The sequence below is a fragment of the Bos grunniens genome, chromosome 18 (genome assembly GCF_055505025.1).
Source record: "Bos grunniens cultivar Pamir isolate PY7600 chromosome 18, Bosgru_T2T1.0, whole genome shotgun sequence".
NCBI classification, from domain to species: Eukaryota; Metazoa; Chordata; class Mammalia; order Artiodactyla; family Bovidae; genus Bos; species Bos grunniens.
The window spans coordinates 8,025,094-8,040,178 of NC_141182.1; the positions used below are offsets into that span (position 1 = coordinate 8,025,094).

At 46.1% G+C, this 15,085-nt stretch overlaps 1 protein-coding gene across 1 annotated transcript in view; it reads right to left on the bottom strand.

Annotated features, from left to right (window-relative positions):
* LOC147352987 (polycystin-1-like protein 2) overlaps positions 1-1,414 on the bottom strand; it is a 107,378-nt gene extending 105,964 nt beyond the window's left edge. Inside the window, 1 exon segment of the mRNA XM_086349458.1 lies at positions 978-1,414. Within this exon segment, the coding sequence (XP_086205584.1) occupies positions 978-1,278 (301 nt within the window). The 5' untranslated portion in view covers positions 1,279-1,414.
* Between the last annotated feature and the right edge of the window lie 13,671 nt (positions 1,415-15,085).

Consider the following 15,085-nt stretch of genomic DNA (forward strand, 5'->3'; position numbering starts at 1 on the left):
ACTGTTCCTTCCCTTGAAGAGTTCACAGTGTGGGGGAAGACACCTAAGAACTGACGTCATGCCAGAAGTGGACAAGTCCTTCAGGTGCAAAGAGGAGGACTCACCTGAACATGGAGGGGTTGAAGGAAGGCTCACTATTCCACCAAGAACCGAGAGAAGGATAAGGAAGGGTTTCCAGGACGACCGTTAACATGAGACTTTCTGTTGTGAACTGAGCTGTGTTAAGCACTTACCCCACTTCAGCCTCATAACAAGTAAGGAAAGACATATGGGAGTGCTTTGGAAATAGTCATTGTTTCCTGAGGCTCAGTTTTCTTGTCTATGGAGTAGGGACAACAGTGATAATTCTCATCAATTATGATAAGGATTCAGTGTGAAAATGGATGTGAAGCCCTCAGGGCAGTGCCCAGCACTGTTCCACCAAGAAGTGAAGATGCCACAGCTAGTCTTAGGCACAAGTAAAGAAAAGGACATTGGCTTTTAACATTAGCACGTTAGCTGTGTGCCAGATTCTCTGCTAGCTACTGAGCAAGAATTATTTCATTTGATCCAAAACAACCAAAAGGAGAATCTCCTAATCATGAGAATTGGCACATATTAATTTGCTCCATCAGAGAAGGCAATGGCACCCCATTCCAGTACTTTTGCCTAGAAAATCCCGTGGACGGAGAAGCCTGGTGGGCTGTAGTCCATGGGGTTGCGAAGAGTCGGACACGACTGAGCGACTTCACTTTCCCTTTTCACTTTCATACATTGGAGAAGGAAATGGCAACCCACTCCAGTGTTCTTGCCTGGAGATTCCCAGGGACGGGGAGCCTGGTGGGCTGCCGTCTATGGGGTTGCACAGTCTCGGACATGACTGAAGCGACTTAGCAGCAGCAGCAGCAGCAATTTGCTCCATGGAGCTCTGGATAAGAAGCTATGGTGAGAATCACAGCCACAAACTCCCCATAAAGTATAATTATCACAGCACCTACCTTCTGCGGTTCCATTCCGAGCTGAGCTCCCTGTGAGTCCAATCCACCATTCCCTGTCCCGGGAGAGGTGCTTCTGCAGAAATTTCTGGGTGGCTTCATCACGAATGAAGACCAGATGACCTCCTTGCCTCTCGCACCAGCTCTGGGCACCGTAGAAGGTGCGGCTGAGAGACACAAATTCGTAGCAAGCATCTCTGAAAGCCACTTGGTTCTTAGAGCAAAAGCTGCCGTCATCTGGCTTAGCAGTAATGGCCCCAAACTCCAGAGCAAGCCCCAGGAGTACCACGGCCAAGGTGCTCATCTTTGAACCACGGCTGGAACATCTGGGTGGAGCCGGCTCAGGTCCTTCATATGTTGGTGCCTTCACAACTGACTGCCATCCATCTTTCCTCCTCTTTTTGTATCACATCATAGTGACTAACCTCTTGTGTAAGAGACAAAACACTCAGGACGAATGTGTCTGCTGTTTTGCTTCCCCCAGCTCTTTGTTCCATGACAGTTCCAAATCCAGTTAATTTGCGAAACAGTCTTGTAGAGAAAGATAGCAGTGCTGTATCTCCTGTCTGCTTGTCATTCGGTCAACTGTTAGCTTCCGATAAAAATTCCTGGTTCTTGGTTTTATGTCATTACCCTTCAGGGCTCAATGTTTCGTGAGGAGCCATCAGCTTGTGGGAACTATGCGATAAAAGAAAAGCAGCAGGAAAGCTAGAGTTACAGATGGTAAAGAAACCAAGTTGTGCTCATATCCAGCCCTACTGTCTGGAGTGGCCACTCTGCCCAGATGATAATCACATTCTCCCAGCGTGGCTTCATCCTAATGAAGACTTTTTTCTGCTCTCTGACTCATCACATTACCACTCGTGCCTATTTGAGAATAAATATTTCCTACAAAATTTATTTGATGTCATCATGAAAACAAGCTTCTAAAACTTCAAACCTGCCCATCTTCACCCACTGCCTAAACCCTCCAACAGGTGTCCGTGGTCAATGGATCAAGTTCAAGCCTCCTGGCTTTGTATTCAAGGCCCTATAAGAACTGGTCCCTGACAGTGTTTCCAAATACACCCCCAAAATGTGGGGAAACAAGCTCTTTCACTGATTGCTGTTGGAATTATAAATTAGTACACCCTCTGTTGTGGGCAGTATAGAAATATCTATCAAAAAACATTAACATTTTAAAAGCAAAAGCTCTGTAATGTTGCAGTTCCACTTCTAGGAATTTTGCCTACAGAAAAATTCATACATATGTGAAATATCATATATATAGATATATGGTTATTCGTTGGAGAATTTTGTGAGAAGGAAAGATTGGAAACAACCTAAACATCCATTGAGAGAAAATTGGTTAATAAAATATGGTACATCCCATATACCCACTGTTCTGGAAATTTCATCTAAATGGAATCCTACACTATGTGGCCTGTTGTGACTGGCTTTTTCACTTTAGCATAATGTCTTCAAGGTTCATCCATCTTATAGCAGGTATTGATGCTTCCTTCCTTTTTTTGGGCGGGGAGAGCATTCCTAAAAAGCTTATAGAATAAATGTTCAAGGAAGGGTCTTTCAGATATGTTATATCCCCACCTTAGCTTTTCGTTTGCCTTTCTGGGTAATGTTTGTTGTTCATGATAACTTTTAATATTAATTAAGTTTGCCAGAATTACTATGATACTTTAGCAGTGGGAAAATGCCAGAGTTTCTCTAGGGAATTTTTTCTTTAGAAAGATATCTATGTAGGCCATTTGGGTTGTGATAGGGGTGATTCCAGGGCCTGGTTTATACCATTATGACAAAACACAGTGCCGGAAGAGATGGGCTACGTAAGAAGTTAGTAATTTGTGGTTGGAGAGGGGAGCCATGCAACATGGTGGGACTCTGGAGCCTTCAGAAAAGGTATCAGGTAAGTGGATTCTCATGGCAGGGTGGCCAAAGGTCTAACGTTTGGCTTTAAGCTGTTAACTCGCTCTGACCCAAGTTACCGCTTTCTGTTTTTCGCTCCCAGCCATCTCTCCCCCAGCTTCTGGCAACTCCGACTTTCCGTCTTTATGGACTTCACCATTCTGGATGTTTCATACACACAGAATCCTATGTGTGCCTTTGTGTCTAGCATAATATTTTCTAAGTTTTCACTTTATTCCTTTTTTACTGCAGGTAATATAGACCACATATTGCTTATCCATCTTTCTGTTGAGGTACACTTGGATTATTTTATTCTGTGCAATTCTTGGGGAGAAGGAATGATGTCTGTTAATCTCCATGTATCCCTTGGCTGGCACACAGTAGGACTCAATTGCACTGGCCAGCCTGGCCCCATCCCAGGTCCCTGGGGCTGACCTTTGAAAACCAACCCCTGCCCCCAACCCAATTACCATTCCCAGAAGCCTTCCAAGCCCTCAGGAGTCGTTCTGCCGGGCAGGGCCCTGGGTAAGATTCGATGTCAACGCTGACTCACAGGCTGGGCAGAGCTAGCCTCTTATCTCTAGGGGCCAAGCAACAAATGACTTTCATTAGAAATCTATGTGGAAGGCCACACGCAGAGATAGTGTATCTCCTGGGTAAAGGCTTAATTTATGTCCCGCATGGAATGTGCTTGGCGACATTCGATAAGGATTGCAAATCTGCAGGCTAAATTCCATTTTCATGTTCTTCATTTTCTGATTAATTGCAGACTCCTGGGCACAGAATTTATCTGGGTGATGTCAGCTCTCAATGTGCATTAACCTCTGTGTATGTGAAGAAAAGGCAGGACATGACTGGACCCATGTAAACCTGATTCCAGGGATCCGATCCAGCTGCCCAAGCCTCCAAATCCTGGTTTGCATTATCAGTAAGTGGGAAACAGGAAGAGAGCAGGTTTGGTTTAAATAGGGCATTGAGTCCCTAAAAAGAACCAGAATGCTGTTCATGCCCTGCGGCCCAGACATCGCAGTCCTAGGAACAGACCCACGCTAGTCTGGCTTCCCTCAGAAACCTGAGACAGAACTCAACTGCAAGCAGCTTATTTGGGAAAGGGTGCAATTCTACATGAATTGGTGTTTTTGTTAGTCATATTGAATCTTTGTCTCTTATTTGATCAAAAGGACAACAAAGCAAAAGAATTTTCATAGTTTCATCCCCCTAACACATATTCATCTCTTTGTGCTTCCTTTGAATGCTTCTTCTCTTGAAGATAAACATTTTATTCAGGCACAGTCATAGTATACATATAAATAGCTCACATTGAATCCTGCCTTTACCTCTTAGCATTATAGGAAGTCTTTTCCATGTTGCTAAATGGCTTTGAAATCAGCATGGCGGTGGCTGAGTCTCCTTTCATGAATGGACCTTCAGTAGTCCATCTCCATTTGCTAGATTTTATGTGTGATTTTCTCCATCTATTCAGTTTTGCTATCCTAGTCAACACTGCTATGAACATCTTCTGAGTTATCTCTTGAGGGTTACAGCAGACACTGGCAATGCCCTACCTTAACCCCTTACACCATGTAAGGCTTCTCAATGCAGACACCCGTGGCTCCTTGCCTCCCTCTGCACACAAGGAACAGGATGGAAGTTTCTGAAAGTTAGCCTCTCAGGAGAAACTCTCACCCTTATTGACCAAAGTTACTGGGTCAATCCGTCATCTCTCTCAAGATCACTCTAAGGCATGTTCACACCATCTCTAGAGCTCCCCACCGAGGGAGCTCAGTTGTCCCAGATGGTAATGGCCTTGATAATGCTCTGTTAATGTCTACCACAGGCTTCCTAGGTGGCTCAGTGGTGAAGACTCTGCCTGCCAAGCAGGAGACACAGGTTTGATCCCTGGGTTGGGAAGATCCCCTGGTGAAAGAAATGGCAATCCACTCCAGTATTCTCGCCTGGGAAATCCCGTGGACGGAAGAGCCTGGCAGGCTACAGTCCACAGCGTCGCAGAGAGTCAGACACGACTTAGCAACTAAATGACAACAGCAATGTCTACCCTCCCAGGCTCACTTCCCACTCCCTCACAGGCATTTCCTGGGTTCACGTCCCAAATAAACCGTCTATGCACTGGAATCTCGGTCTTCAGGTCTGCTTCTGGGAGAGCCAAGCTCAGACAAGTCTCTTCTCAGGACTGGGATGCTGCCCACAGGGCATGAACATCTCTGTGATTCTTGCTATAGACTCAACACCTATTTAAACCAAATTAATAATCTCTCTGTTGTTCATGTTGCTGATCCCACCTGAAGGCTTAGGCTGCTGGATCAAATTCCGAGAAACATGTTTGCACAGCTGAGTCGTCGTGTCCTGCACACTTTTCTGATGATTTCAGTACTATACTTGGGGACCAGCTCTGAGCAGCTGATAATGACCTCAGTATTGGAATAGTGGGCTATGTTCTCTAGATTTTTTAAACATCTGTGTAGACTAGCCTTCCAGGTTTGCTCACGTACACTTGGCTGTTTGCTACCCTAAGGTGCCTGGTAACCTAGATCTTGAAGGACTAGAAAGGAATGGGGTAGAGGTAGGGATTGGGGGAGAGCTAGCTGAAGAGGCGTCTCAGGCAGAGGCCCCCAGATTACCAAGTTCCTATTTCGTATCAGTACCCCAGAACCAAGATAAACTACAGAACCTTACCTTATCTCCCACTGGGTGGCCTGCTGCAGCCAGCCACACCACCACTCTTTTGCACATGCTGTTTCTTTACTGAGAATGCCTTCTCTTATACATTTGCACATTTACACATTTTTTCAAAAATAGCTCAACTGTAAACCTCTTCCCCTAAGCCTTCTCAGGTGCTGCAGGAGTTAAGTGCCACTTATTCCATGTCTTTATAGCAGTTTACTTCCACTTTAACATTAATGCCCACTATATGTTAGTCTTGTCAATTCTACCTCCCACATGTGACAGATTCATTTTATATAATGATAATATATAGTACATCTGTGTGGTTATTATTATTATTACCTGCATTCCTTTCTCCTTGAGGTCAGGTCAGCTCCCTGAGGTCAGGAGTTATGATTTCCCGCTTTTCTACCTGTCATACCCTATGTGACACCAGCCTCTGCTGTTTAGTAGAACTTTGAGAAAGTTACAAATCCTGTTAAATGTTAATGGCATAATTTATGGTCTTTGTTTAGCAATGATGTGTTTGCTCCTGGAATCCCAGGGAGGCTCTCCCCCTGCTTCCTACATCCTGTGTTCTGGAACTCCCCACCAATGCTTGTCCCTAGGGAAGGCAGCTGCCACCTTTGCTGGGACTTTGCCTGTCACCCTGAACCCTGCTATCCAAGATTTCCACGTTATCTGTTCAGCTTATCACCATGACTAATTAGAGGCACCATTTAAAAGCTAGCTTAATTGGAAAACTGCAAAGTAATTTAGATATGATAACATTATCTCCAAAAGGGAAACATTAACTCATTTTAGGCCATAATTTTAGTAGAAGATACAGAATTGCGAAATAAGGCTGCTGGGTTTTTTTATTTTTATTTATTTTTTTGGCTGTACCGCATGTCATGCAGAGCTTCCCTGACCAGGGATCGAACCTATGCCTCTTGCAGTAGAAGCGTAGAGTCTCAACTATTGGGCCAGCAGGGAAGTCCGAGGCTGTCTTTTTTGTGTTTTTAATAATTTTATTTATTTATGTTTATTTTTGGCTATACTGGGTCTTTGTTGCTGCACAGGCCTTTCTCTAGTTGTGGCAAGTGGAGGCGACTCTCAAGTTGTAGTTTAAAGGCTCCTCATCAAGCTGGCTCCTCTTGTTGCAGAGCCCGGGCTCTCGAGTCCAGGGCTTCAGTAGCTGCAGCTCCTGGGCTCTAGAGCACAGGCTCAGCAGTTGTGTCAACTGGGCTTAGTTGCCTCTCAGCATGTGGGATATTCCAGGATCAGGGATTGAACCCATGTCTCCTGCATCAGCAGGCAGATTCTTTACCAATGAGCCACCACGGAAGCCCCCAAGGCTGTTGTTTTTATATCACAAGAACTTTTCCTTTTGAATTTAGCTTTACTTCTTGATCCCAAGACTGCTTTATGGATGCAACATGCTCCATGGAAAAAGTGGCCCCAGGGAAGGGTAGCCTCCTCTTCCTGCCTCCTTCCCCAGATGATCAGGTAAGAGGATCCCATGTTCAATCACCTACGCCTGCCATGTTGTGTGATTTCTGGCCCAGGGCTACAACCTCAAAAGCTTCAGTTGCTTCCTCCATAAAGTTCAGTTCAGTTCAGTTCAGTTGCTTGGTCGTGTCCAACTTTTTGCAACCCCATGGACTGCAGCACGCCAGGCTTCCCTGTCCATCACCAACTCCCGGCGAGGGTAGCTTCCAGTTCAGTCACTCAATTGTGTCCAACTCTTTGCGACCGCATGGACTATGCAAGTCCACGGGATTTTCTAGGTCAGAATACTGGAGTCGGTACTCTTTCCCTTCTCCAGAGGATCTTCCCAACCCAGGGATCGAACCCAGGTCTCTCGCATTGCAAGTGGATTCTTTACCAGCTGAGCCACAGGGGAAGCCCTCCTCCATAAAGAGGGGACAGTAGTAGCACCTGCTGGGTCTGGGCCAGGATAAGAAAATATGGCTGGTGAGCACAAAGCACAAAGCGGGGCACACATCTGGGAAGGCCTGTCCTTCCCCCTTCCTGAGGGAGGAGACCACGCCTTCTTGCTCCCCCTGAGAGCCTCTCAGACCCTCCAGAGGGCAGATGGTGTGTGGTTCTGCACTCTGCCCTCCGCCCTCTGGGACGGAGTCCTCTTCCAAGTCTCTTGCTTTGGATTGCTGCTGGAGGCAACATGGCCAACTTGTGCAAACGTGTGTGTGACTTTGGAGGAGCTCCAGGGGATACTCAACCCAGCTCAGGGAAGGGCCCTGCCAGTCAGCGCCTCTTAGAACTCCAACCTGCTTCCTGCTTCCCTCCCAGCCACCCCGGCCTCCAGTGCTTCAAGTCTGAACAGTTCTCTTCCCCGGTTCCCTCTCTCTTGCCCACCGTTTCCCCCGATCCCTCCTCCCCTCTACTGCGTGCCTACTCCTTCAATAGTCTGGTGTGAAGTGGTATGGCCAGGCTGTGTGATGCTTCTGAGTCTGCCCAAGCTGGGTCCCCTTTTGGCCTCTTCTTCCAGCTTCTCCATGTGGCCAACTCCCAGTCATCCTTCAGCTCTCAACTCAGCATTGCCCCTTCTGGGAAGCCTTCTGGACATTCACTCTCCTCACCACATTCCTCACTCTAGAGGATTTCCCACTCCTGCCTCTTTGTCACCTCTGATGAGCCACTGCTACCCCCGCCGCCACCAAGGGTGGCACTCTGTTCTTGTGGAACAGATGAATATGTGAATGAATGAATGAATGAATACCTGGACTATTTGCATTTTTACCATTGTGAACCATGTGCTTCTCTGACCCTTGTACCCTCCAAACTGGCTTGTTGTGCAGTCATACCTGCTTCTCTCTGCCTGAGTGATGAGTGAGTGAGTGAAGTCGCTCAGTCGTGTCCGACTCTTTGCGACCCCTTGGACTGTAGCCTACCAGGCTCCTCTGTCCATGGGGTTCTCCAGGCAAGAATACTGGAGTGGGTCGCCATTTCCTTCTCCATCTGTCTGCCTGAGTCACATATAAATGCCATCCTGGCAGCTCTCCAGCTAACTCAGCACTGTCAGAAGAACGTTCCATGATGATCCGCACTGTGCAATATGGCAGCCACCAGCTGCACGTGTCTTCAGTTCGGTTCAGCTCAGTCGCTCAGTCCTGTCTGACTCTGCGACCCCACGGACAGGCAGAGCCAGGTTGCCTGGGTTCAAAGCCCAGTTCTGTGTACAGGGAAGGTTACTTAGCTCCTCTGTGTCTCACTCTCCTTATCTGTACCATGGAGCTAAACACCTGTACCTAGGGTTATTGTGAGGAGGACATGCGTTTTTATGTACAAAAGTTTCAGAAGAAAGCCCAGTACACAGGCAGCTCTCAATAAATGGCACTTAGTTGTGAGTATCTCTTACTATGTCCCTGGCAGGGTCATCCCGGCTTCCTCACCACCCACCTGCCAGAATTGCCCAGATCTGCTGTCCTGGGTCCAGCCTTAATGGAGACTTGTACCTTTGGCTTCCTCTCTCTTGAAGCCTTCACCTTAAGGGGGCTTTTGCTGCCACGGAAGAAGTTCTGGCTATCTTGATAGATCTCAGGGAGAAGAGGGTGAGTGATGGGCCCTGAGACTGTATGGAGAGGGAGAGAGGCCCAGGCCCAGCCCTCCTGGTGTCCCAGTCAGCTGCCAGCGGATCCCCAACCACGCCCGGAACCACACGCAGTGAAAGCAGAGGACTGACCCACAGAGCACTGCAGACCCACAGAGCCGAGCCCACTGGACCCACAGACGTGATCAAAGTGGCTGTTATTTGAAGTCACTAAGTCTTTTTCTTTCATTTAATAGTGTGTTTTAATTTAATTTTTATTTTATATTGGGGTAGAGTTGATCGACAATATTGTATAGGTTTCAGGTGTGCAGCAAAGTGATTCAGTTACACAGATACATACATCCATTCTTTTTCAGACTCTTTTCCCGTTTAGGTTAGCACAGAATATTGAGTAGAGTTCCCTGTGTTGATCTTCTATTTTATATATAGTAGTGTGTATATATTAATCCCAAACTCCTGATTTATCCCCTCCCCCTCTCCCCTTTGGTAATCATAAATTTGCTCCCTATGTCTGTAAGTTTGTTTCTGTTTTGTAGATAGATTCATTTGTTCCATACTTTAGATTCCGTTTATAAGTGATATCATGTGGTGTATGTCTTTCTCTGTCTGACTTACTTCGTTTGGTATGATAAGCTCTAGGTCCATCCATCCATGTTGCTGCAAATGGAATTATTTCATTCTTTTTTATGGATGAGTAATGTTCTATTGTGTCTGTGTACCACACCTTCTTTATCTATTCATCTGTTGATGGACATTTAGGTTGCTTCCATGTCCTGGCTATTGTAAATAGTGCTGCAATGAACATAGGGGTGCGTGTATCTTTTCGAGTTGTGGTTTTCTCTGGATATACGCCCAGGAGTGGGATTGCTGGATTGCTGGGAGCGAGCTCCGCCCGTGGCAAAGGTCATGAGGAAGGAGGCTTGGCATACGCAAAGGCGGGATCAAGCCTCAGGAGTTCCCCTGGAAATTCTCGAGCATCTACCCCCCAAACCAGAGTCTGCCTACATTCTGCTTTGTGCTTTCACCTACACCTCTGACTTTACGGGGGGCTGTCCCCCACTACCTCTCTCTGAAAAAAGAGTTAGCTTACAGCTCCAGTTAATAATTCCTGGGTGTGACAGTGTTTCAATCCAACTCCTTTGAAAGTCCTCTAGCCTGCCTGAATAAGTTTTTCCGGCCACATGTGATTGCTCAGAGCCTCCCAACTGTGAGAGGCATGAGATGTTCTAAACTGTCTAAATACAGATTCCTTTGAGCAGTTAAAAGATTGATTAGAAATTGTATTGGTGAAGGATTTTCACTTGTTGGGCCAATGTTTGCTGCTAAGTTTCCATATCCCTTACCTGCTGTGTCCCTGGCAGTGTATTGATTAATATAATTGGTGTAAGTAGTAGCTTTAATGTTTGTAACCTGGGACCCTTGAGTTAATTCTTTTTCTTGTTATAGCCCACCACACCTCTGCTCTGTAGGAATGCAACTTTATCTAATGCTTTTGGAGGGTGGCGCTTGACTTATCACCTTTAGAGAAAAATAAGTTTTCTGAAGAAAGAGTCTTAAAATGTTAACAGGCCTCTGGGCCAGAAGATGATGCAAATCACCTAAACTTTTGCATATCATAAGTTTGCAGGAAGAAAGCCTGGTTTGCTGCAAGACTCTACCCCTTCCCCCATTATCCTCTATGCATAACTTAAGGTATAAAAACTACTTTGGAAAATAAAGTGTGGGCCTTGTTCACCGAAACTTGGTCTCCCCATGTCGCTCTTTCTCTTACCTTCTGGCTGAATTATTCAGCCTCTTTTCTCCACTGAATTTCCTCACTGAGCTATCCTTATTTCAGCCTCTTTTCTCCACTGAATTTCCTCACTGAGCTATCCTTATTCTATTACTCTTTATATCCTTAATTAACATTTAGTTAAGCAGTTGTTTCCTGATCCTCACCGATGCCGTCCCCGCTTCGAATTCCCTGGATCCACCGGGCTGGACCCCGGCACTGGATCCTATGGTATTTCTATTTTTAGTTTTTTAAGGAACCTCTATACTGGAGAAGGCAATGGCAACCCACTCCCGTACTCTTGCCTGGAAAATCCCAGGGACAGGGGAGCCTGGTGGGCTGCTGTCTATGGGGTCGCACAGAGTCGGACACGACTGAAGCGACTTAGCAGCAGCAGCAGCAGCATACTGCTCTGCATAGTGGCTGCACCAATTTATATCCCATCAAAAGTGTAGGAGGAGGGATCCCTTTTCTCCACACTCTCTCCAGCATTTGTTTTATGCAGACTTTTTAATAATGGCCATTCTGACTGGTGTGAGGTGGTACCTCATTATAGTTTGATTTCAATTTCTCTAACCCACTCCAGTATTCTTGCCTGGAGAATCCCATGGACGGGGAGCCTGATGGGCTACAATCCATAGGATTGCAAAGAGTCGGACGTGACTGAGCAACTGACACACACATACACAATAATTAGCAATGTTGAGCATCTTTTTATGTGTTTTTTGGCCATCTGTATGTTGAAGACACTGAGTCTTAGAGTGGTTTGTTACATATCAATAAATGATCAAAACTCTTGTGTATGAAGAGCTGCTTCCCTTCATATTCCCCTTGTCCTGTTCACTTATGCATTGGCCCATTTTAAGGCATTTTAGACATTGTGAAACACCTACTTTTGCTCTCATATCTACTCTGTTCCTCAACCAACAGCTTCAAAAAGTGGGCAGCATTACCGGGTACTGGGCAAGAACATGCACTAACTAGCCATTGACCTTGATCAAATTCCTCCACATCTCTGAGGTTGTAAAAATAAGATTACTAATGAGTCCCTCAAAGAGATTAAGTAAAAGATGGCTAATAAGACACTTAGTACACTTCTTGGCACGTGTCAAACATCCAGTGAGTGGTGTTTTTCAGAGGCTGGAGGACAGGCTGGGAGACAACGCCTACTTGTCCACTCTCCCATATTAGCAAAGACATAGAAAGCAGTGGTCAGGCTTTTATGGTTCCAGAGTGATGCCAGAGTTTCTTGGGAAATAACACTGCTGCTTATTATCAGTGTTTATAAAGAGGGAAGATGGAAGTTTGACATGAAGACAGCCCTGCGAACCACTGCACCGCCTCTAACTGCCTTAGGAAATGTATGTCCTGTGGGGTATGCAGACTCAGCCCACAAACATCATGAGAGCCTAAGAAGGCAGGGACTGACTCTCATTAATCACTTCTGCATCCTCAGAACTTGGCATGTAGTCAGTGTAAGTTCCAAGAAGGCACAGAATAGTTTTCCTGTTTGGCTCGCTGCTGCATTTTCAGCCCATAGTTGGTGCTAAGGAAACGTGAATTTGAGGACGCAGGAACATTGTACTGCCTGCAGCCGACACTGTGGGTTGCCTGTTACAAGCTATTCCCTCCTTTTTCCTTGCTCATAGAATCCTGCTATGATTCAGATGGCAACATGCTCCTCAGGGGTGACTTTTGGTGGATTTAAGGAACTCGGGGCGCTGCTGTTCCTCCTTGCCAGAGACTGGACTAGGGGAGATAATGTGACACTGTTCAACCAATGACACTAAGAAAAATCTGCTCAGGTCATTATGGGAAAGAGTTTTCTCTAGCACAAAAAGAGAGACAAGTGTTTTTAAAAATGCCTGTTATGTCCCCATCTTATCTACTTACTTTTGTAGTTATTCTGCAAGGACATGATTCCTGGAGGGAAGGCAGTCATTCACAAGCAAAACTGAGCAAGCCCAAGAGTGAAAAACTAACCCCCTGAGGAAGGCAGTATGGGAGGTGGGAGCCTGGTGAGATGACCCAGGTGAGCTTCCGAGCCCCCGAGCCCCCCAGGTGACTCGATGTCTGAGATAAATGCACGTCTTTGGTGTGTCAGCAGATATTCTGTTACTTTCGGCCAACACATCCTGTATTAACTTGTCATTGTGCCTTCATGATATTGTGGTGGGCTCAGCTGTGCCCCTCCCCAATTCATATGTTGAAGTCCCAACCCCTGGCCCCTCAGAATGTGACAGTGTTGGAGGTGGGGCCTTTGAGAGGTGATTAATGTAAAGTGAGGCCATTGGGGTGGGCCCTCATCCAAACTGGTGTCCTTTTAAGAGGAAAAGTGGACACTCATAGCCACTGGGGGGTGCACACATCCAGAGGGATGACCATGTGAGAAGACTGTCTACAAGCCAAGGAGACATCTCAGAAGAAATCAACCCTGCCGACACCTGGGTTGTGGAGTTCCCAGCCTCCAGAACAGTGAGAAAATTACCTTCTGTGCAACTTTGTGATGGCAGCTCTAGATAATGAATATGGAGATCTATTGTAACGATCAAGTTATTATCACCATTGTAAAAAATCCTTTGTTTCACCATAACATTGCCCTGAGGAACAGTTGGAACCTGAATGAAGGTTCAAGAACTGGGGCTCAAGAACTGGGGTTCTTCAGTGTTCTGGATATAATAAGGCCAACATATCAACCCAAGACAGGCCCTTTTGGGGTCCTCCACCCATTACTTTGAAAAGTAGAAACCTAGCAAACATCCCTCACTCATCAGACCTGTGTGAAATTGTCAAGAGTGGGTATTTTGAAGTCAGACTTCCTGGTTTTGCTTCGATCTCTTAGTAGCTGTGTGATCCAAGGCAACCTGATTGTCTTCCTTGAGTTTTCTCATCCTCCAAATGCTGCTAAGAACACTCATGTCACAGGATTATATAAGGCCAGAGCAAGCCAGTACATGCAGAGTGCTTCACCAAGTGCTTGACTCAGAAAATATTTTCCATGAATGGGGACCATTGCTTTTCTGAATATACAAAATGGACAAGGAGAACGTGGTCATGTTTTCACTTTATAGCTTCAATCTGATCCTCTCAACAAACCCCATGACTCGGGCATTGCCAACCCTTTTGGCAGAATAAAGTGAGGTTCAGAGGGGTCGTGTGATGAGTTACAGTTTTTAAATCATAGAGCCCAGGTCTTCTGATCCCCATAAGCCCTGAGCTCGTTACTTCTGCACCAGAGTTGCCACCTTTGGGAGTGTAATTTTTTCCCAAATGCTCAGTGTATGCCAGACATTCTCCTTTAATCCTCACAGGAACTCAGCGTTCACAACCTAGGAATAAATAACTCTGACATGGATACACATGTTTGAACCAGACAGCAGAATAAACTTGCAAGTTATTGTGGGACTGAATGGAAAATGTGGGTCAAATAGAAATGCCTTCGGAGACAGTGGGGAAGAAAGGACCCCCACACTGACTGGGGGACAGGGGCTTTTGCTGGACTTTTGACTCTGAATAACCTTGAGATTTTGGTATCACTATACCTCCATTTACAGATAAGGAAACGGAGGCTCCCAAAGGGTACATAACGTACCCCAGAAACAAAAGGGAGGAACATGAATCTAGCGTCACTGGAAACATGTAGCGTCTTTCCTTGGTCCAGAGTTTCTTAGCACCTGCTGCACAAGTGAGAATCTTCTGGAGAAGCTGCAAGACTCCTGAGGGCTGGACTGTACCTTCAGAGACTCTGGGTGGGCCTGGAGTGGGGCCCAGCACGCGCACTGCTAAAGCTCCCAACCAGGTGATCAGAACATGTGGCCACGCTGGAGCAAAGCCAGGCCAGGCCGCTCTCAGAGCTGAGCTCTGCGATCCTGAGACAGTGTGGACCCAGCCCTGACCCTGCTAGACCCAGCTGGTTGTACAAAGGCCAGTGCCTCTCACTTTTCTCACTCCACCCAGAGAGGCAACAGCTAGTTCTTTCTTGAAGCAACGTAAGTAAAGTGAGATCAGTAACTCATCATCCAGCGTAGCAACGTGAGTGTGGATTTCTGGTGATAACATCACCTCGAGATTCAGAAATGCAGAGGAACCTTCAGTACTATTCCTTACAGTTCGTGCGTAAAGTTTTTGGTTCCCAGTATTTATTATTTAAAAGGGCACATGAAACATTTTATGTTTACTTCTTCAAAAAGTGAAATATAATTA